The sequence below is a fragment of the Phalacrocorax aristotelis genome, chromosome 1, assembly GCF_949628215.1.
Source record: "Phalacrocorax aristotelis chromosome 1, bGulAri2.1, whole genome shotgun sequence".
Classification (NCBI taxonomy): domain Eukaryota; kingdom Metazoa; phylum Chordata; class Aves; order Suliformes; family Phalacrocoracidae; genus Phalacrocorax; species Phalacrocorax aristotelis.
In genome coordinates this window covers 64,658,560-64,681,534 of record NC_134276.1, presented here as the reverse complement: position 1 = coordinate 64,681,534, position 22,975 = coordinate 64,658,560, and the positions used below count along the sequence as shown (strand labels likewise).

The 22,975-nt window shown below is 41.6% G+C and overlaps 1 protein-coding gene across 3 annotated transcripts in view; it reads right to left on the bottom strand.

The window, feature by feature from the left end:
- Positions 1–22,975, bottom strand: part of MYO16 (myosin XVI) — a 409,990-nt gene that overhangs the window by 198,860 nt on the left and 188,155 nt on the right. For all 3 annotated transcript variants that reach the window (XR_012660263.1, XM_075090704.1, XM_075090696.1), the window contains exons 6-9: positions 21,231–21,355; positions 16,582–16,707; positions 2,582–2,657; positions 1,008–1,161 (exon numbers count right to left, since the gene is read on the bottom strand). Coding sequence is in view for 2 of the 3 variants with exons in the window: in XM_075090704.1 (XP_074946805.1) it covers positions 1,008–1,161; positions 2,582–2,657; positions 16,582–16,707; positions 21,231–21,355 (481 nt within the window). In the remaining variant the exon portion in view is untranslated. The remainder of the gene's footprint in view (positions 1–1,007; positions 1,162–2,581; positions 2,658–16,581; positions 16,708–21,230; positions 21,356–22,975) is intronic.

The following is a 22,975-nucleotide window of genomic DNA, read 5'->3' as shown; positions in this document are numbered from 1 at the left end:
TTTTAAACTGCTTTGATTCGCCTAAGATGAATTTGCCATAAATTTATTTACCAAATGTCATATGGGCAAAAGATTCAAGAGCCAACAGGTTCTGCCTTTTTTCTTGATTTGGGTTGCAGAACAGAAAAGCCATGAGCCAACTCTTTAGAGCTACACTGGAGCAGGTACTCTCCTGCAGGTACTGCAGCTTGTGGAGGAGCCAAGCCAAAACACAGGAAAAGAGCAAGAAGGAAGGAGCGGCAGAGAGAAATAACTGCAACCCTGCTCTGTTGAACCCTGAATCCCTCACTGAAGGGATTAAGTGTAACTTGCAGCAATAACAAGTAGGAAAAGAAGAGGTGCTTGTGGTGAAGTTAAGCTTCAGAAAGGAGGAGGAAAAGTGCTTCCCTAAGTGTATAAATGTTTGCTTCTTTTTTTTTATTTCCTTTTTGAGCAGTGTAAATCTAACCACAGATGTGTAGCTGCCTGGAGCTGTATCATTTTATATGTGATTGCACATGCTATTTTTACTTTCAGGACTTGTCCCCGCTTCCCTCATAAGCAATGGTAGTTTTACTACACTATTCCCATCTACCTTAATAAAAGGATTCTTGGGTCTAGAGTATTAACCTCTAATAATTCTGCTAAGGCAACCCCAAATAATTTTACTGGCAATTATAACAATGTATTTCATTACTCATAGTCTATATGTATAGAATTAAGGTTGTCAAAAAGAGATGAGACATACAAATACAGAATATGATTCATTACATTTCCAAAATGAGAGTTACTTTATCCATCAAATTGTACAGAATGACAGAATGGTTAAGGTTGGAAGGGATCTCTAGAAGACATCTTGTCCAACCCCCCAGCTCAAGCCAGGACACCTAGAGCCAGTTGCCCAGGACCGTGTCCATATAGGTTTTGAAAATCTCCAAGGACACACAGACAGGATTCACAGGTAAAGAAATACAGTTCAGATGATAATCTGGTCTCAGTGCATCCCTCTTCACAACAGAAACACTTACAGTTTGTTGGAAACTGTGGGCAGATCATGGATGATCTCTTCGTATGGCTCTTCTTGCAATAAAGTGGAAACAGCTAAAGGGTCTTTCATTTTTTCCTCCCAAACAATTTCAGCCTTCACAAGCATTTCCTCAATAAACTCAGAAGCTGCAACATCTAAGACATTGGAACACCAAGATATCAGACAGAGAAACCAGTGCAAGAAAGCTCCTTTCAGTTCAAATCTCTAGATCAGATTGAGATTAAGATTAAGCACCTGTCTAGATGAAATGGAAAGGATTGCTCAGATATTGTTCATAAAATAATACTTGAAACTACTGAGAAAACAAAGGCAAAGTAAATTCAGTATGGAATTAAGTTGTGATTTGCAAAATCCCAAAGCCATCCTCACTGTGTAATGAACTAAGTATTATTCAGTAATTCATAGGACTTTGGGAAAAGCAACACAACTCTTTTAAACTCTGTATTCCAGTGAAAACATGTACTGAAATCCTTTTCAAGCCTTTTACATTTCTGTAAACTAGATTCATGTCTTGCGCATACAGAAGTGCTGAAATCAGTTGTGGTTGTAGACCAGAAATACAGTTAACTCAGCTGTATTAAATACATACTAAATGTGGTTAGCTAGCTGTATTGTTAGATGATCTCAGTTTGGCCCATAGCCTTTTATACAAATACAAACCGGCATGCATCTAACTACGAACAACTTTCCTGAGGTTAAGTGCCGTCAAGTTCCCTGTGAGAGTGTTTGTCGGTGGCACATTATTTGAAGTGTAACATACCTTAGTTTATTATGCAAAGGAAGTGTCTCCTCCTAACCTGACAGAAAGATTATATTTTCTACATTATTGGCTTCCATCTTCATTTTATCCTAGGCATAGAAGGTTGAACCACCATATGTTTCTTCTCTCCAACACCTCTATCTAGCGTTGCTGCATTAGCCCTGCTTTAATCACTGCGTTAGACCAGTTGATCTGAAGTTCCCTCCAACCTAATGTATTCTAAAATCCTGTTATCTTTAGAGCCAGTGATTCAGTTCCCTATTGCTATCTGGTCCAAGAAGGTGCCTTCTTCAGTGGGAAACAACAGGTATTACTCTTGAAAACTGGGTGGTGAATTTGTTTTCGGTCAACAGCTACAGAGATTCCCATTTATGAGGCTATGTACTATCATCATTGACACAGAGAAAGGAACTCAGTAAGAAGTCACCAAGGAAATGTAAATGCAGCTACCACCAAGGCACTGAAGAACTTATAAGGAAGAAACATAGCTAAAAATAGACAGGCAATGCAACAAGTGGAAAAACATGCTATCATTTGATAAGACATCCTGCATTATCATGACTAGCAGTTCTCAGTAATATATGAAAAAACATATATACACACTTGCATATGTGTATATAACTCTACAGCCTATATGAACTGTATGTATATACAGGTGTATATATACTATATGTATACAGTATCTATACTATAGATATACATATATGTGTGCGTGTGTGTATATAAGAAAGCAAGGAATGAAAACAGTATCACAGTAACTAGTACATACATAATATACATGGATTTTCACCTACCTGAAGGCTTTTCATTATTGCAGTTAAGAAGATTGGGATCTGCCCAGTGCATCAAAAGCAGCTTCACAAGGTTGGTCTAAAATGGGCAAAACCAGAGGTGTTTGACTTGGCAGAAGTAGGACAGGAGCAGTGTACCTCTCATTCAGTTTACTCATTCCTTCCTGCACTAGCTGAAGTCATACGATAAGCCACAGGCAATCCCTCCAAAATACCACCTTCTGCAGCTACTACGCACATTGGTATAAATCACAAAAGGCAGAATAAAATAGAGTTCTCGTACGATTTCAGTGTACCCTCAGCATAACTCCACCCCCAAAGTCTCCCTCCATCCTTACACATGTAAACACATCGACATCAGCAAGGAAAAGGATTAACCCTCCATCACCACCTGTCATGGCTTAGATCGCAAATATTTCTTTATGCCTAGCTAATTCAACAGCTGTGTACCATCACTGCAAAGGGGTCTGACTCACAGCCATCATGGAAGTAAATCTGTTCTCTGTCAGTAGTAGAAATTGGCACATTTATCTTATGTTTACCAAATCCATTTAACGTATTAGCAATGGTAGCAATCATAGCACAGTAGAGCAGGGTAGAGTATCATATAATGAAAAAGTCTAAAACATATTTTTCAATTCCTGCAAGAATGCTGCAATCGACTCTTTTTAGTGAGCTCTTCTATCGCTGCACCAAACTCTCTAGAGGTACTTCTCCATCAAAGGCTGTAGTAATGTCTACCTTGGTAAATTGGTTGGTCAGAAAGGAGTAGGAAACTGCACGAGGAGCACAAGATACATTTAGAATGTGAATATAGAGCTCAACTAAATGAGAGAACTGTTTGCACTTTTGCATATATGCCAAAGCAAATAGAATTTATAATGTAAATGGAACCAGCAGGGGAGGCCAGGGTGAGCACAGGGGAAAATAAGCTGTGCAGAAAAGAAGGGATTCTTCAGAGCAGAAGAAGAGAGCTACAGATAATTGACACCTCAACTGGAAGGCAGCTAAGGAAAAGAACAGTAATTTGGCATCAAAACAAGCAATAGACAAATAAATGAATAAAGGCTAAAGAGGAAGGAAATCATTGCAATAAACCCAATAAAATTCAGTATGGATTCAGTGTGCAGGAGGCAACTTACTACAAAAGACCATGATAAGGAGGAGTTGGTTAAATGCAAAACCCCACAAACTTCTAGTCGCAGAAAGCCAGGAAACTATTGTTGCAAATTTCTGTGGAAATAAAGAGATCTTGCTCTCCTCAACTTTCTAGTGCTGGCTTTCCATTCTGAGAGTAACGGCAGAAAACTCAGCAAACTGTGCAAGCAGGGAGGAAGCCATAACAGGTTTATTTCCAAATCCAATTAGCCCTGCTTTCAGCTGAGAACCCTCAACACATATATTCTCTGTGTTTTTTCATTATGGAAAAATGGAGCATGCTTAGTCATTGAGCTGGCTAAATCAGCAGCAGTAGCATAAGCTCATTAACAGCCATGCTGAAAAGTGGCAGCGGTTTTACCAAAGGAGGGGGGTTTTAAATGCACTTTCAGTTTAGCAACAATACGCAGCTTTCTGGGTTACCACAGTTCTGGATTTATGCCAACAGAAGCCCCTTCACGCTGCAATGTCAATGCTTCCCGCTGCCAAAGAAATAACTCCTGCTGGAAATGCTCGATGCACGCCCCCAGCACTAAGGTATTCGGGTCACTGCTAATTTCCATTACCTGCTTTTGGATACGCAAAACTGTCTGTGTTAGTTTTAACCTCATTTGTTTATGTTTTAGACGGAGTATTTTAAAATCCAATTGCCAGATCATCAGAACTGTGCCTGACAGTAGAAATATTTGTAGAGTAATTACAGCAAATTCTCACTGTCCAAAGGTATCTCACTTGCAGAGTTACAAATAAAGTAGATCTGACTACGTTAAGAGAAACTGCAATATCTAGTGAAACATTGAAGGCCCTAAGACTAAAATGACAAGATATATTTTGATTCTTATTTCCCAGTGTTGCCTTTGCCAGTTCATACAAATGGAAAATGCCAGAAGCTTTTTCACCAAGCCAGAAGCTGCTTGCCCTCGTTTTCAAAGGCCTTCCCAGACCCTTCATGCTTTAGCTGTTCCCACTCATTCAGCATTCAGACTCCAATTCCCACCTCACATCAGTCTGTGGTACATTTTCAAATACCCGTTTCTGTGCTTTTTCTAGGCTGCACCTTATGCTAGTTAGGAATTCTTCAAAACATCTGCAAAACTACAGTGCAAACCTCCATTGACAGCCTGTTCTGATGTGATGTTTGCCAGACAGAAAAGCGGGCAAGGCGCTGCCATTCCGCCATTCAGGAGGATTGAAAATGGCTCAGTGGCTGGGCCCAGAGGGTGCTGGTCAGTGGCAAAAAGTCTAGGTGGAGGCCAGTAACTAGCAGCGTACCCCAGGGATCAGTACTGGGGCCAGTCCTCTTCAACACCTCCATTCATGGCCTGGATGATGGGGCAGAGGGCACCCTCAGCAAGTTTGCAGATGACACCAAACTGGCAGGAGCGGCTGATACCCAAGAGGGTTGTGGTGCCATCCAGGGGGGCCTTGACAGGCTGGAGAAGTGGCCTGACAGGAGCCTCATGAAGTTCAACACGGAGAAGTGCAAAGTCCTGCGCCTGGGGAGGAGCAACACCAGGCACCAGTACATGCTGGGGACTGCCCAGTTGGAAAGGAGCTTTGCAGAAAAGGACCTGGGGGTGCTGGTGGGCACCAAGTTGAACATGAGTCAGCAATGTGCTTTGGCAGCAAAGAAGGTTAATGGTATCCTGAGATGCATTAGGAGGGCTGTTGCCAGCAGGTCAAGAGAGGAGATCCCTCCCCTCTACTCAGGGCTGGTGAGGCCACACCTGATGTACTGTCTCCAGTTCTGGGCTCCCCAGTACAAAAGACATGTGGGTGCAGTGGAAAGAGTCCAGGAAAAGGCCACGAAGATGACTGGAGCACCTCCCATATGAGGAAAGGCTGAGAGATCTGGGACCCTTCAACCTGGAGAAGAGAAGGCTCAGGGGATCTCATCGGTGTATATAAATACCTGAATGGAGGGTACAAAGAGGACGGGCTCTTTTCACTGGTGCCCAGTGGCAGGACCAGAGGCAATGGGCACAAAGTGAAACACAGGGTGTTCTATCTAAACATCAGGAAACACTTTTATACTGTGAGGGTGAACTAGCACTGGTACAGGTTGTTCAGTGAGGTTTTGGAGTCTCCATCCTTGGAGACATTCAAAAGGTGTCTGGACATGGTCCTGGGCAGCTGATCCTGCTTGACCAGGGGAGCTGGACTAGATGACCTCCAACCTCAAATGTTCTGTGGTTCTGTTTTATGTGGAAAAATTTGCCTATGGCTCTTCCAAAAAAGACCAATTTTTTTTCCATCAGAATCAATTTGTTAGGAAACATTTAACAGTTTGAATATTTGAGGACAGGGAAAATTCTTAATGAAAATCTATAAAGAAAGATTACATTAATTACAGCTTTGCATAGACAAGATTAAAGAAAAAGGGGGTTTGTTCGTGTAAAAACTCTGAGCTTGATAAGCAAGACAGAATGCATAATCAGATGTGCAGGCAGACCACCACAGTGACACCAAAAGAGCTATGGGGATTTTTTTCCAAAAAAGCAAGTGCAAAAAATAAAAGAGCAGCCTGCCTACAGTGAATGTGAGCTTTAGTCCTCAAAGGAACTATTGCAAGGGAATAAAGTGCAACCCCCATTAATGGGAGCAACACTTATGATCCAAGAAGCTAGAGGAACATGCACAGATGAACTGAGAAAACACTGGCTGGACATGGGAGCATTGGAGTTGAGCAGTTCTTTAAGCCCAATGAAACATGGAGCGCAACACTGAAAATAAAAAGCTATAAGGAAAAAAAAGGCAGCATGAATTAATTTGCTGCAATAGGCACATCATGAAGCCTTCAAATACAACTTTCCCCTGCCAAAGAAGGGGCTAAGTTTTACCACTCATTAAATTTCAGCTATGAAAGCCCAACACTCAGTTTCATAAACCACAGGCTTAAGAGCACCAGTGCTGGCCAGCCGACAGACTGCGAGGCCTGTTGCCACAGACAAGTGACTGCAGTGACAGGGTAGGAAATATGGGGCATGAAGGAGCGATAGAGGTTCCTCAAGAATCTCCCTGTGCACTTGAGGCCGCAAGGGCAGCTCCCAGCTGCTCTCAAGCCATGTTAGTTTTACCACTAGTGAATTATCTGGGGAACAAAATCAGTGCTCCTGAAAAAAGCATCTTCCTCTCCCGTACGGTCAGATATTTTCCTCTGAAGCAACACACAGGACGCTAGATCTGTGCCAGCAGCTGCAAAGGGCAACCTGCTGGCTCTGGCTGAGCTTTGAACTCTTGAGTCCCAGTGCCACTACCTCAGATCATTTATTCCCTTTTCTTTACCATTGGAGAGAGACCTGCAAATTCAGAAAACTGGTGATTTGATGCAAATGTCCTGATGTGCTACTTTGCACAGCAATGAATATGCATCATCCAATTTACATGCACTTCAGCTGTAAATTCCTTCAGTCCTTCACTTTTCTTCCCTGTCAAAACCAACATTTCTCTCCACTCCTCTCCTTCTGCTTCAAAGCTTCACAGTTCCTTCTGTCCTCAGTGACCTGGTTCACCACCCATCTTTTGCACACACCTCTCCACCCCCAGTCATTTCTTATTCCTCAGGCCCTTTTTTCTCTGTTTCCTGTATCTGAAACTCCCAGCTCCTTATGTGTATCTCCCCAACTTGTTTTCTTCTGCCCTTTTATGGGACAACACTATTCTTCTTTTCCCTCTTGACATCCCTTCCTCAGTTCTCTTTGTCTAAGGCCTTTCCACTCTCTTCCTGCAATTTCCTTCCACCTGCTGTGACTTCTCAGGTTTCTCTGGATGTGGTCCCCAGCACGCTGTCATCCACAGTGAGACACAGCCATATAATAGGAAACCAGTGGATCAGCAACCTTAGATCAAAGTCAGTATTATTTTGGACCATCAACCTCACAATAGTATGCGAAACAGTGAAATCCCCAAGTATTATTTTAATATCTAAGGTGCTTATTCACTAAACACAACAAAACCCCCGGCAGGACACACAAAGTACCACTGGTTACACCATTATTACCTCCAGTCTTTACCACTGAGTAAGATGCCCTACATCTGCCCTCATAAGAACCGGTTTTCAATTGCTCATAAGGCTAAACTTTACTTCACTGGGTTGGAAAAGTGCATGTTTACGTCACTGTGTGATTTTTGTTAGGCAGTTTGCTAAGACTGCTGCCTGCGAGTGCTTATGATTTATTTTTTTTTAAATCAGGCAGAAAAATAAATCAACCCAAAATGAAGCACTTCTGGGAGCAGGGTGTGGGAAGATACACTGATTGACGCTTGTGAGCTCCAATGTACGATTTGAAAGCTTTGTATTAGGCCGAAGATGAATTCCGTGGTCTGAGAATATCCATGTCGTCGTCCGTTTGGAAAATTGTCAAAACGTAGCCAAATTTCAAACCTTGAAAAAAATCATAGCCACCAGATGCTTACAAGGCAGTTTTGAGATTATAATGGATAAATCAAAGGGCCCACCCTTGCTAGTCTGGTCCACCGTAGGCCTAAATGTTAGTCTAACCAGTATCAGTGGCTCTGTTTAAACATCCACCTGGATGTTCAAAAGATTTGCAACAAGAAAATAAAAATCAGGGACGTAGTTTCAATTTTTATTATTGCCGTTATTACCGTTGCTAAGCTTCTGTGATAGAAGTGCTGTAACTTCATGCAAGCCATCTGTTCAGCAGATGGAATACGAAAGATCAGATAAGTCATCGAGTAAGAAGCTGCTTAGAATAACACTGGAGAAATGTATTTAACTAGTGGAACGGGGTGATAACCAGCACCTCACCAGGCACCAAGGACATTGAGAAGAAAAGTGCAGGCTGGGGACCCGTACTCACTTAAGCTACTGGGAGTGAAACAAACAAAAGCAAATCCCAAGACAGAGACTCCCAATATTTGGGAGTAAAGTGATTCTCTAACTAGTAGCGGTACTGTGAATCGAGTTTTGAAGACCATATATTTGTTCACCATTACATAATAGTGAGCCTTAGAAGGCCGAGTCTCCCTTAAACTCCCAAAGTTTCATATGTAAACCCCTGAAGAAGAGCAATATCATACAGAAGCTAAATAGCATTTTCTCTGTGATTGCAAATCTGACCCACAGCTCTGCTCTAGACACAGGAAATGACACCCAGAACTCATTACAGGTCTGCCTCCTCAATACCATATGGATGAGGAAGATATTTTTCCAGCTTCAGTGGAGAAAAAGGGGGCCATAACCACCTGTGGTCAGCAAAGTGGAACAGACTAGAAAAAGTAGGTTGCAGGAATGAGACAAGCAGCAGGGTAGAAAGAGTAGAGGGGAACAAATAGAACAGAGCATGGATAAAATGCTGGACTTTGGGACTAACAGCATGAAATAAATGAAGTGGAAGGGAAGAGGAGAGATGTGGCAAGGAGCCAGGATGTAGGTAGGGACAGAGTAAGCAGAAAAAGAAAAAGAAAGAAGAAAGTGACATGGCGAGGAAAAAACATGAAAATGAACAGGGAGACTGGGACTGTGAGCAAGTGGGAAAAAGGGGTAAGTATAACAGAAGGGCAGGAAGGCTGGCGTGAAGCCAAAGTAGAGGAAAGAGAAAGCTTGGATGAGAATCAGGGAGAGGAGGAGGGGCAGAAGCTGGCTGTGCAAGGAAATGAGGGTTGGGGTAGGATGCGTATAGAAAGGACATGAAGCCAGGCAAATGAATGGGACAACAAGGCAGCAGAATAAAGACAAGAATGGAACAGACTGGAGGCAATGGGACAAATAATTTTACGTATGGGAGGAAGGAACCGTAAAGTCTCTGTCTGTTGATACCCAGAGCCTGGAATGGAACCCAGGCTCCCCAGGCACCACCACTACCTTCCTGCAGTCTGCGTGTTTAACCTAAGAGCACGCCTTATAAACCTCTGGAATAGTTCAGGTAACAAAGGACAACCTAATACTCTTTTCAGCCATCTAAGCAAGTGGCAAAGTTTACTTAAAAGTTTTTCTACAGTTGAAGTAAAGACTTCACTGGTCTTTACTTCAAGACTGAAAACCTACATTTCTATTTTTCAATACACCAGGAAATGAGACAGAAAAAAAAGTAGAATCAATTGGGGAAAATATTATGTGATCTTGTGATTAAAGATTTTTATAAGTTATGCTCCTACAAGTTATATATTAATACCACAGAGAGGATCATAATTCTGGCACTTCTCAAAGTTTGTGCCTGAACAGTCTTATTAGACTCGTTTTCATATATGCCTCCTGTGTTTTTATATATATATGTATATGTATTTATATGTACATATATGAGAGAAAGTTACTACAGTTGGTATTTCAAGGAAAATGAAATTCTCATTGATCACTGAGATCCTGCAATAATCAATTAAATATATAGTGTAGTCTGTGCACAGCCCAGCTTTAAAAACATGCATGTGAACACTGAGAATTTTATAGCAGTTTTGTAAATTGAGATTGCCCCTAGTCTGTCTAAGAAGCTCAAACCTGTAAATCTGTTTTCTTATCATTTGGTGTTGTGTGAACGTAGCTTTTCTTGCCTTAGTGTTCTGAACCCACAATTAGCATTTGAATCATTTACAGAAACCTCCTGAATATATTGAGAGTGAGAGAAAGATATCACAGGCAGAAATCCCAAAGTGGTCTCTCAGCCTGAGGAAAATGAGTGTAATTTGACCCGAAGAGAAATGATGCTCTTCTACCCGAGTACAGTCACGCGTGCCAAAGATGAACAAAAAGACTAAGGAAAAGGGGGTGAGATATGCCTGGATAAAACATCTTCTAGCGGATTTTGTGGCCATAAATGAAAGATTCCAACTGCTTGACAGGGAAAATATGTATTCCCTGAGTGACTATACTCTATTTATTCTTTTTGAAATACTGAACAAGCACCCCCTTCTTTAGGCTCTTCTCATTGAAGACATTTGTTCAATGTGCAGAAGTCCAGAAACTGCCTCCAAAGGAGCTTCTATGGCAATGGTCAAACTTGAATGAGGTTAGATATAGTTTCCTACAACGAGTTCAGGAATCCCCTTTTCATTGAAGCATGTTCTAATGATCTGTGTGGATTTTTTTTCTATTTGGGGTCACCATACACTTAAAGAAAAGAAAATGAAACTACGGTTCATAGCTGAGTCAAATGACTAATGTGTTTTGGTAACGATGAGCAAATTAGATCCCATGGTAAGAAAGTGTGTTCTCTCAGACTTCAGCCAGAAGCTCAGAATCCCTTCTATGACCTGAAAAAAATGCTGTGTTTGGATGAACTAACTAGACAGAGAGGTATCGTTCAGACCAAGCAAACAAAGCAAACAAATGTGCATTAAGGGAGAACATACTTAGAGAATGGCAGTTTCACAGACTAATTTTGGAAATGACACAGGATGTATACAGCATGCTCAGAAACATGAGCTAGGCATCTGAGATCACTAAACTATTTTTATATATTTGGGATATTTCCAATTTATTGATGGGAAATCCTTGCTAGTACAGGAGTTATTCTTGGAGAGGTTCAGTCAGGAGTTGAACAATTATCTTTTTGGGGTTTTTTGGACATCATTAAACTGTTAAACCTCAAAGCCAGAGGCTAAATCTGTCTCGCTAAGTAAGAGAGTGCAGTGGAGTAAGCTTAAGTATCCCGTATAATCCACACTGCTTAACTGTTAGTTCTGTCCCTGGCTCTGATTTGGGCCACTCCAACCAGCTCTCTACAAACAAGACTAATCTCCTATGGAGGAAACTAACTCTAAACAGTATGAATGGGAGCCAGACTGTTGCCTGGCTTAATCTCTAGCCTTCTTTTATTTAGCAATTTAACAGTTTAGACGTAGGCAGCATCCCCCAAGGATGAAATTTTGGGAGAGGTAGTGTTTAAGCTACAGGCGAGGCAGCTCCGACCTGCATACCTCCGATAGCTGGTTTGAAAGGCAGCATTTCTGTGATAAATAACAAAGAAACAGCTTGTGCCTGGGAATCGTGCCAAGGTACCCAAGGCAAACGTCAGAGCTGCAGCCTATTCCCACCATGGGGAGGGCGAGCGTGTGCTTTCCTGATCACAGCAGCCTGGAAGATGTCCAGCGGGGACAGCGCTACCAATGCCAGGTTACTGGCTGCTCACAAAGTGGTTGCTGTCCTAAATTCAAATTAGGGGGCCAGCCTGAGAAATACCAGTCGCCCTTCCGCAGCTGGCGTCAGTGCCAGCGTGGGTGGTGTGGTGCCCACGTGACGATGCGTGCCCCGCTCCGGTGCGCACAGGGAGCAGCCACATAGATGTGGCATGTGAATGAGACAAGGGAGTTCAAACTGCCATCAATAACAGTATTAAGAATGTATATGTCCAAAAAGCCCTGTTAAATTTACATGGGCAACCCTGGCATATTCTAATTTCTTCTTCAAAGCTTGTTTTGCTGCCCTCATAATCTCATTCTGAAGAGATTTTTCTGTATATCTGATGCAAATTTGCATGTGTGTTGAAGATGTTATTATATTCCATCATTTTACTGTGGTAAAATTGTTAAGGTAAGCAACTCTGATCTTAATACCTCAATAACAACCATTTTTAGCATAATATTAGACTCTCAATGTACATTAAAAATAAAAACTTGCTTTTGCCCTAATAGCTACAGGGGGGGAAATGAAAACAGTCCTAGAAACTCAGAATAACCTTGCTTCAAAATATGCCCTTTTTTTAAGGCTATTACCATTGTTTTTTAATGTTTGCAGCTGGTAGTATTTCAGTTAATAGTCTGTTGCACCCATTGGTAACCTAATCTGTTCCTGCAAAGCAGAGCCTCACCTTACAAATGCAGAGACTGACCTTCAGGCAGTGCCCTCAGTTGCCTTATTCTGTACTATGGCATATCCTGTACGTAACCCTCAGACTCGCTACTAATAGCGTGTACTCCTTTACAAGAAAGTTCTTCTGCCCTGGATCCACACACTCTGGCACCAGTTGAACAATTCCTTTGTCATTCGCCCAAGCTCTTTTTCAATATTTGGACTAATACTATTCTAGCAAATTTTAGATGGTAAATTTATCCATAAGACTACTTTTCTTTACAAATATACGTAAAGACAAGTTTCTTCTTTTAACATCAGACAATACATACTGGCACTGAAAACTCTTAGTCATCCCCTGTTTGGAAACAATGCAACAGCCTACTGCCATGTTTTGCTTTTGATAAGGTGGGTATTGTTGTAAGTATTTATCTCTACTCCCTCTGTAGGAGTCACTCTGTGCAGCTTTACACTGTCCAAGAGTAAGGCATCCACTCCATGCCCCCTTCATGGTGGCTGGGGAGATCCCGCACACCCAGTGGGCTGCTGACCCACCGTTTGGCCCCTTTGCCCCACACTTTGGTCTGGATCCCTCCTGTAGAATTTTAAAATGTTCAGGTTTGACCTCTAACGTAGGCCAGTGCCCAGGACCTCTGTAATCAGGGAGGGCCAGTCCTCTAAGTAATGATTCATCCCACCTGTTTTAAATGCACCTCCTAGATTTATCTGAATTGCACCCTAGAGGCGATTCTTCACATTAAATAAGACAAAGCTTTACCTCTGTACTTAAGCTGTAGTTGGCTAAATTTAGTTGAGAAGAATCCCATCCTAAATAAAACTGGTTTTGCCATTATTGAGGTGTCTCTACAAAGCCAGGTTTGATTAGAAGGTGTGGGTGTGATGCCCTTCACACGCTTAGCTCGCTCAGGACAATGTGTCTTTGCTCCAATCATTTATCATATAATTTACGGTGAACATTAGACCAGGAAGCTTTCTGTAATACACCTATGTTGTCTATTAATTTACAACTTGAGATTTGTAACAAGAAGCTTGCAGCATCTTTGTTCTTTACAGGTTCCCCACTGCACAGATGCAAAATAAATTTTCTCACTCTAAATTTTAAACTTCAGTAGATTCCTCTTTTTTTTTCTTTTCCAGGTAAAGTAAATTGGTACCATCCCTGTATTGTTGTGGTCTTACAAATAGCCAAATATGGTTGTTGGGTTTTTTCCATTTTGTCTGTTTATTTGTCTATTTATTTTCATTTTTTCTATTTTGTGTATCTGCAAACATAAAACTGTGTATGTGTAGAGCTCAGGTCCTTCAACTGAGTCTGGGAGTCGCTCTAAAACAACATAACAATTTCTTCATAAGACTATCACTTCCTAAATTTTTTCATAAGCTAATACGCAAACTGTATGTACGTAAGGTCTGTGACATAAAATAGTTCAAAAACTAAATGTGTCATTTGTATAACCAACCCAATTGCATTTGATTAAGGTAAGCAGCTGCCGCAAGTGAAAAATGTACCTGAATTACTAAGAATTTTGTAGGTATTTTATAAACAGGAAAAGCTATCAGTCCTCATGACCCTTGGAATGTAATATTGATCACCTGTTGCATGGGGTTTGGCTGCGGGAATTGCAGCCCCGGCGCTGGTAAACTACTGAACAGCAACAGTTTAGAACTGGCTTTCTGAAACTTCTGTGACCAGGCTTTAAAGGGTCATGGCTTATTAGACACAAGACAAGAAAAGGCTGCTTTTCTGTTCAGTTACATTCCTCAAAGGAAAGAAATCCTCTCCAGAACTGAAAAGAACATCAACCTAAAACAAAATAGATTTTTTTACAGTCACCTAGTGGCATATACAGATTTAACACTGTAGCGATTTTTCCAAGTGGGACTTTTTAAAAAAGCCTGCCACAAATATGTGTTACAAGAGGGTGAAACCGTAAGGGATGGAGTCCCGAATTTGTGTTAATGACTTACTCAGGCAACATTAATATTTTTGGCTAAAATATAAGTATTCCCTCATAAACACATTTTAATTTAAAATAGACTATCCAAATCATGTCTTGACTAAAGTTATTCCCATTCTGCCGTACTACTTTTTCCCAAAATTTTAACAATGCTTATATTTATTTATAGTTAATTATGCAAAGTGGAATTATAAATATGATATGCACAGGACTTCATACTAAGGCTAAAGATGTTTCAAAATTATCATCATAACAAAGGAAATTTGAAAACCATCCCAATGGTTCAGCTACTGGATGAAATACTTTCCTTGATGTGTAATAAATCCCCCTATAAAAGAATTTAAATTATTTACTTGTTTCTTACAAATGGAATCCATATGAAATCTGAATTTATCTCCTAAATAAAGATGGCAAATTATCTATAATGATAATAAGGCATTTCCAAATTGTGTTATTCATTAACACTACAAAGGTAAGATATTTGCCTTTGTGCAGGTGAGGAAGAGTGCAATGTTACTTCATCTGCCTTCCTCCACGTGTACCCACAGTGCTTGCACAGTGGGTAGCACAACCGGTCTCTGGTTTCTCACCGAAAACTCCTGGAACAGTAAGAATCACTGTGATTGTCATCTGGGACATAAAGGGAGACGCAGGTTAGGGTGTTTACTCCTTAAACCTTAATATGGAGATCACCTGCAGTGAAAGACTAAAAAACAAACAAACAAAAAAGAAAACAAACAAAAAAGAAAACTCCACCAAAAAACAACCTTGGCTTCATATTCCGATCACTAAGGGTGTAGTAAAGTCAGCTGCATCCCACCCCTTCTATCTCAGCACCTTCTTCTTGTAATTTACTCACAAGAGTACCAAAACCCAGCTGAGATACCAGAAACAGACATGAACAAAAATCCTAGTTCTCCTCAATCCTTGGCTAGAGATTCAGGTAAATGAATGGGATTGTCCGCACGGAGATCTGAAACAGAATTAAGATTATCTAACTATGGAGTTCATCCTCCAGCCCAAGTCCATAAGGGGTTTTTTGTTTATATTTATTAGAAAATAAAAAAGAAAACCAGAGGCCTGTTTAGGATCCACAACTTTTTGCCATTCTGAGTTATGTTTAAAAGCACGGTTGGTGGCGATATAGAAACAGGCATTACAGGATGGCAAAGTACCAAAGAAGGAGGGGAATGGCTTGACAGCTACAGTTCGCTGCATTTGCTGACTAACTCGGTACACCTACATCCGCAGTGTCGAGAGGGATATCCCTGCCATCCGCAGGAGCCTGAACAGAAGAAAGCAATTTGCATTCAGAGCAGCACCGGGAAGCTCAGTCTTGTGCCCATGGCAGAGGAGGCCCAGCCCCTCCTGGTGGAAGACAAAGACAGGAAGGGATGAGTTTCCCAGGAGCTGCAGCAGAGACCCGAGAGGAGAAGGGGCAGGAACGCGGGAGGCTGAGCTAGGATGCTTCAGAGAGGTTTTCGGAGGTAGCTGTGGGTAAGTGGTGATTTGCAAGCCAGAGGTGGGTCAGTGGGAGCTGTGGGGAGCTTCCTGAAGTGGTCAGACCATAACAAAAGTGCACTGAGCATGTCCTGGGAGAGCGAGGATGAAGGAAAGGTGAAAAGGTGGGATGTTCAGAGGCACAAGTCACGGTTAGGCATGGTCTCCAGATCCCAAACTCAGGGCGCCCTTCCGCATCTCAGTGACAGGAAGACTCTGAATGCGTCTACTGTGTTAAGTGGATCCTGGGCATTCATTCGCAGAGATATACCCAGAAAAATAAAAAAAAAAAGCTAAAAATAAGAGTTTGAATCAGAATATCAGAACATAATGGACAAAAGTGCTTCTTTTGGCTCCCTTTCAAATTTCAGTGCAAATTAATGTTAGTTGCAGACAAACCACTGTTGATGGTGGATTGATTTTAATGAGCTGTATTGGGTTGATAGCTTTACAATGTCTATTCTCCAATGACCTCTGTCATTTGAGGCGCCACCTATACTACAGAAATGTGTAAGCTTTTCACATTAGAACCAGAGTAGTCTCCCTGACTTGAAAGCATTTGCTACTGCTGCAGAAAACTATCACAAAGAAAAGAGAAGCAGGTTAAAATCATGCCTTACCTGTCCATACTTGGCAGCTAAATGTAGGGGTGTCCAGTACTGATTATCCACTACATTGAGATCAGCCCCGTGATCCAGTATCAGAGATGCAACATTCTTGTATCCATTAGCGCAGGCCACGTGCAGCTGAAATATAAAAGTCTCTTAATAGTTGAAAGACCTCAGGACTACTGACCCTACTTTCCTCCAAAAGGAATTCATTAACACACAACCAAACCAAGCACATTGAGTTTGCAGCACAAAACCAGTCACAAAAGATGCTTTCTCAATTTTGAACCACAGAGATTTTATTTCTTTTACTTGCATTGCTTCCCTATATACTTAATTGTATGTTGAGGCACGTATTTCACATGACCAGATTGATCCGGGTTAATTTAGTGGTGTTTCTTTTCCTATGGCTCTCTGCTATGATTTTGAACATTCCCTCCACTTCTGGGAGCAAAAGGGACAAGTTTGCATTTGGAAATTGGCACAATACAATTTCTCGCCCCTGGTTAGAAGGAGTCAACTCCCATGATGGCCAGTAAGGACAGGGCTCAGGAAGACTGCAGAAATGGAGAACTGAGATTGTAGGTGGTAACCTGGATCCCCAAATCACGTACCCCAACTAGATGACTTTTTTTTTTCCATTGAAGCAATGTTAGTCAAAGAGATTATTTTCTTGAGGATCGAAATAAAAGGCTAATGCCAAGAAAAAGGTCTTCGCAATAAGCCTGTTACTAGAAATGTGTCGTTCCAAAGTCACTATAAGCATAGGAGACTCCAAAACCCGAGTCCAGGATATTATTTGCCTTATTTGCTATTTCTGGTTCAGCTGCCCCGGCAGAGTACGCACAAAGTTTTTGTCTGTGAACATCCTCGATGCAGAGGAATGAAACACATCACAGCTCACAAAAAATCTTCCCCTGGAAAGGAGGCAGAATACTCCTGCCCTGAGGGCAGAACACCCGCTCTGGACGCTACATATGTTCTAATTTCAAATGTACAAAACCCTCAAAGTTTTCCCATAATTTGGCATAGCTTCAGCTTTTCTTCTGTTTTAACAGAAGAAATTACAATTTCTATTTGGACATCAATTTGACAAGTGTTATTTTAAAGTAGTTTAAAAGCTCACAGGGCAAAGGAAATATTTTATGACTGAAATCTTTCAAATAAATATAGTACTTTATTAAATTATTTAAGTATGAAAAATCATAAAATAAAGTACTATTTGATTATTAAAAATTAAATTATGATAATTTAGCAGGAAAATTAATTTTGCCATATATCATTCCGTGTCTGTATTGTATATACACATATGTATGTGCTATGAATCAATGAGTATTTGTGCATATATGGCATCAGTATTTTGCCTGATTCATCTCAACTTGCACACAGTCTTAGATACATTCTATCAAGAGAAAACAAATCTCATTTGCTACTTACAACTGAGATATTTGTTGTTTTCTCTGTACGGATGGACGTGGAGCAACAAACAACTATTCCCAGAACCCTCTGATGCACACACAGCTATCACAGACTTGCCGACTCCACACCCATGAATAGAGACGGAGCAGTTGAACAAATGCTGGATTTCCCACCCATTCGTCTGACAAAAGTTCCACGTAATAGAAATCTCAAACAAAAACAAAATGATCCACTCTGTAGCTACTTGTTGCAAGACTATGGAAGAAGTTTAAAAAAACCAAAGTTCACCATAAAAATTGTTCATGCAAAAAATCTCCCCATTGTCCACATCCCACCAAGCAAATAAGAAAACCAAGACTATCCACAGTGGTTTTCTCCTAGTATCTGCAGTATTGTTGAACACGTTTTAGACATGCATTTCAACTATTCCAGCTAACTACAGAAAAGGTTTTATACAATGCTAGCTAGGTAAGTTCATAACTCAATTTACCTAAGCCAGTTCAGACTGAAGTAGGAATAACAGTAAAGTACAATAGAATCAGCTTCACATTTTACTGTGATTTAGCAGCTTAGCTCAAATGTATCACAGAATCATAGAATCATTAAGGTTGGTGTCGTGGTTTAGCCGGCAGCTCAGCCCCACACAGCCGCTCGCTCACTCCCCCACCGGTAGCAGAGGGGAGAGAATCAGAAGGGTAGCGCTCATGGGTCAGGATAAGAACAGTTTAATAATTAAAATAAAACAACAACAAAAAAATGCAATGGAAAAGAAACCAATGAGAGGCGCAAAACCGAGGGCGAGGAGAGGGGGGAAGGGGAATGAACGAAGGGAAAAGAAACTGCACATGATGCAGTCACTCACTCACTCACTGCCCGCCGACCCGACACTGCCAGTCCCCGAGCCACAACTGCCCCCTCTGCGCGCCAACTGCCCCCCCTCAATATACTGGTCACGGTGTCACATGGTATGGAATGAACCTGCCATTGGCCAGTCGGGGTCAGCCGCCCCCACCATGGCCCCGCCCCTCCCAGCCCCCCCCCGCCACGTGGCAGAGCGCGGGAAGCTGGAAAGGTCCATGACTACCACAGGAATACAGTGAAGAGAATTAACCCCTTCTCAGCCAAAACCAGCACATTTGGAAAACACTCTAGGATCATCAAGTCCAACCTTCAGCCCAACACCACCATGTCTCCTAAACCATGCCCTGAAGTGCCACGTCTACATGTTTTTTTGAACACCTCCAGGGATGGTGACTCCACCACCTCTCTGGGCAGCCTCTTCCAATGCCTGACCACTCTTTCAGTAAAAAAAAATTCCCTAATGTCCAATCTAAAACTCCCCCGATGTAACTTGAGGTCATTTCCTCTTGTCCTATCACTTGTTACTTCTTGGGAGAAGAGACCAACCACCCCCTCACTACAACCTCTTTTCAGGTAGCTGTAGAGAGAAATAAGGTCTCCCCTCAGCCTCCTCTTCTCCAGGTTAAACAACCCCATCTCCTTCAGCTGCTCCTCACAAGACCTGCTCTCCAGACCCCTCATCAGCTTTGGTGCCCTTCTCTGGACACACTCCAGCACCTCAGGTCTTTGTAGTGAGGGGCCCAAATCTGAACGCAGTACTCAAGGTGGGTCCTCACCAGTGCCGAGCACAGGGGCACGATCACCTCCCTGCTCCTGCTGGCCACACTATTCCTGATACAAGCCAGGATGCTGTTGCTGCCTTGGCCACCCAGGCACACTGCTGGCTCATGTTCAGCCGGCTGTCAACCAGCACCCCCAGGTCCTTCTCCACAAGGCAGCTTTCCAGCCACTCTTCCCCAAGGACCTGGCTGTTGTCCTTGTTAAATCTCATACAATTGGCCTCGGCCCATTGATCCAGGCTGTCCAGGTCCCTCTGCAGAGCCTTCCTACCCTCAAGCAGATCAACACTCCCACCCAATTTGGTGTAATCTGCAGACTTGCTAAGGGTGCACTCAGTCCCCTGATTCCAGATCATTGATAAAGATATTAAACAAGACCGGTCCCAACACTGAGCCTAGAGGAACACCACTTGTGACTGGCCACCAACTGGGTTTAGCTCCGTTCACCACAACTCTCTGGGCTCGGCCATCCACCAGAAAACTGGAAGTTAAATTAACACTTTTATGAATTCAACTTAAAGTTGTGTTGTTTCTTCCCATCCCTCCTCTGCTTCCCTCTTCTTTTAACTACAGTTAACTGTTTTGGGGTGGTCACCCCAAAAGTCATAGCTTTCTGTAGAGACAGACCCAGTGGCTGGATTCAACAACCCCAGATATGAGGCTGCTCGCTTTTTCAGTTATAGTTTAAACACTCCACAGGTGTTAAAATATGGAATTAGGTACTAATGATTCAGTCTATTAATTCTGTATCATGCACTGTAATTCAGCATAAATCCTGAAATAATAATAATAACAAAAACATTCAGTAATACATGCCCTTCTAATTATTTTAGTACAGTATTTGCCGAACAACAGAAAATAATTTTTAAAAGCTATTAAATATCTTAATGCTGCTGATGACCATTTACTGCTTGATAATGATGTTGAAGGTGTTATATGCAAAGAGATCATTCCACAGATATGCTATCTAGGGAAAAACACATCTATTTTAAAATTATTTTATTACATTAATTTTAAAATTATTTGACAGCTGAAGAAGTAGTGATCCTGAAAAAACCAAAGAAGTAGAAGATCTATTAGCAGAAAAAAGTATAACGAGGCCCAGTGACTACAAATAAAGTGCAAATTTGGAAGAAGGAACACTTATCCACTGATACGGTGGATGCTTCATTACACTGGATCAGGATGGGATTAGCTTCATGAAACAGTGTTTTAGCCTGGTTCAGCCGGAAGGTATGAGCCTAAAACAGGAATCACCGAGTGAAGTTTCAGGCCCTCTCTTATACACAGAGGGTCAGAGACCATAAGTATCTGCTGCAGTTCTAAACTACAATGCCTGTATTTTTTTTGTTATTAATTTTTGTGTTGCATATTCAGTGGCTGAGAGTAAGAAAGCTGTCATTAAGGCAGAGATGTTGCCTACTTTAAAACCTGTACCGTGCGTGGCATTGACATGTATCTATTTTCAAAAGGCCAGGTGAGAACCAAAACCTTGTGTTCCCTCATTTCTCTTCTTAGAGAACTGCCTTGCAAACGGGCTCACCGGTCCACAGCTGCAGCACACGCGTATTCACAGGGTGATCATTACATGTTTCCACTCACCAGGGTAACTCCTTCATCATTCTTTTGATTCACGCTTCCTCCACTTGATATGAGCTGTCGGACATCTGTAAGCATTGCCGTGGGTCTCTGTGTCTTCATTTGGCGCAGCGAATTCAGCTCTACGCCTGGAAAAAAGAAAGCACAAAAAACTTCTGCTATTCCATTCACCAATGAAGAATAGATAGAGGATTTTGTTTTCTGGGTTTGTAAGGGCTTAATCAACGTTTAATTAGACTTCAGTATATATTTATAGAATATGTTTCTTAGTTATATTTACCAACAAGTTTACACATATCTTTATTTATCAGTCACTGCCTGGATGATTTAATGTCAGTCAGCAATATCAGATAAATGGCCCTGATCCCCTACTGACTGGCAAGAGCCGTTGTAGGTAAAGCAGTTGTAATATCATTAAATCCACTGGGACTGTGAAAATAGATGTGAATGGGAAAAAAAAAATTAAACGCTCTAAGGAAGCCACTCAAGTCTTTGGGTCTTATTTAGTGAAAAACCATTTTTGGCTGCATTCGTTCAGCCCTGTGTTTGCCTCACAGCGCCCAGACCAGTCCCTCAAATCTGTCGGCTCCACTGCTTGCCAGAGTGTGAAGTTAAGCAAAAGACATTACAACTCAACACTTCTTTATCTGCCTGGGCTATTTTTCACCAGGATTAGTTCTCCAGCTGAGCTAGATCATTGCAAGGCCCCATAAACCAAGCGAAAATGTGGTATGGAGGCAGGAACAAATGGAAGGGGATGAAAGGAATGAAGGGCGTGGGATTGCTTGTGTCAGCATTGCTACTGAAAGAAACAGTTGTCAAAGGACAGCTTTAACAGGAAGATAAGCAAGGCAGTCTACAACCAAAAGAAAGGATGGCCTCCACTCTGAAGAGACTTAAAATTAGAAACCAAGGGTACAACAAAATGGCTAAGTGGTTAAATTAGCAACTGGCTGTGGTTTGACTGGAAAATCTAACCACAATTCAGGGCCTGATTCTACTGCTCCTAGCTTCACGTGGTCACTTACGTCCATAGATATAGAAAATGTGATTTGAGTATAAAAATCCTTCCCCTCTGCCTTGACCATGACATAACAAAAAACATATGAATAAATAATTTCTTGTCAGTCTTCCACATTTGTCAGTGAGCTGAAAAGTGACAAATAATAAAGGAATTTAATTAATATGTATTTAACATAAATGCTTTTGCTTGAACAATTCATTTTATGTTTTCTCTTCAACAGTTCTCGCAGCTTTTTACATTACTAAAACAACTGAAGCATGCTTCATATTTTAAGCCTCTTACTTGTAACCTGCCCTGGAACTCGTATAAATGGGTGTACCATATGTAGTTCAGCAAAGAATCCCACTCATTTTCTTTCTCTAACATGCCCCGCTACCCACTGCTTTATGTTCCAAATTTTGGTTGCCTGCAGCTCTTCTAAGCATTGCAGCTCAGAGGCGAAACGTTCAGAGTGTGAACACTGCCTTGCTGGGCACATTCACTTATTCTTGTATTTTCACACCTGTCACCTACATGATACTAAATTGCACCAAATGTAAAACACAAATATAACCCTAATATAAGCTGGAGAGACTGAGGTGGTTTTTGTATCTGGACTAAAACCTGTCACCTTTTGCATAAGTACAATTCGAACAAGCATATATCCATATGATATTGAGGGCTTAAATTAGATAACCGCCCAAAAGTGGAATGTGCTGACATCCTATTGCCGGACAGTTGCTAG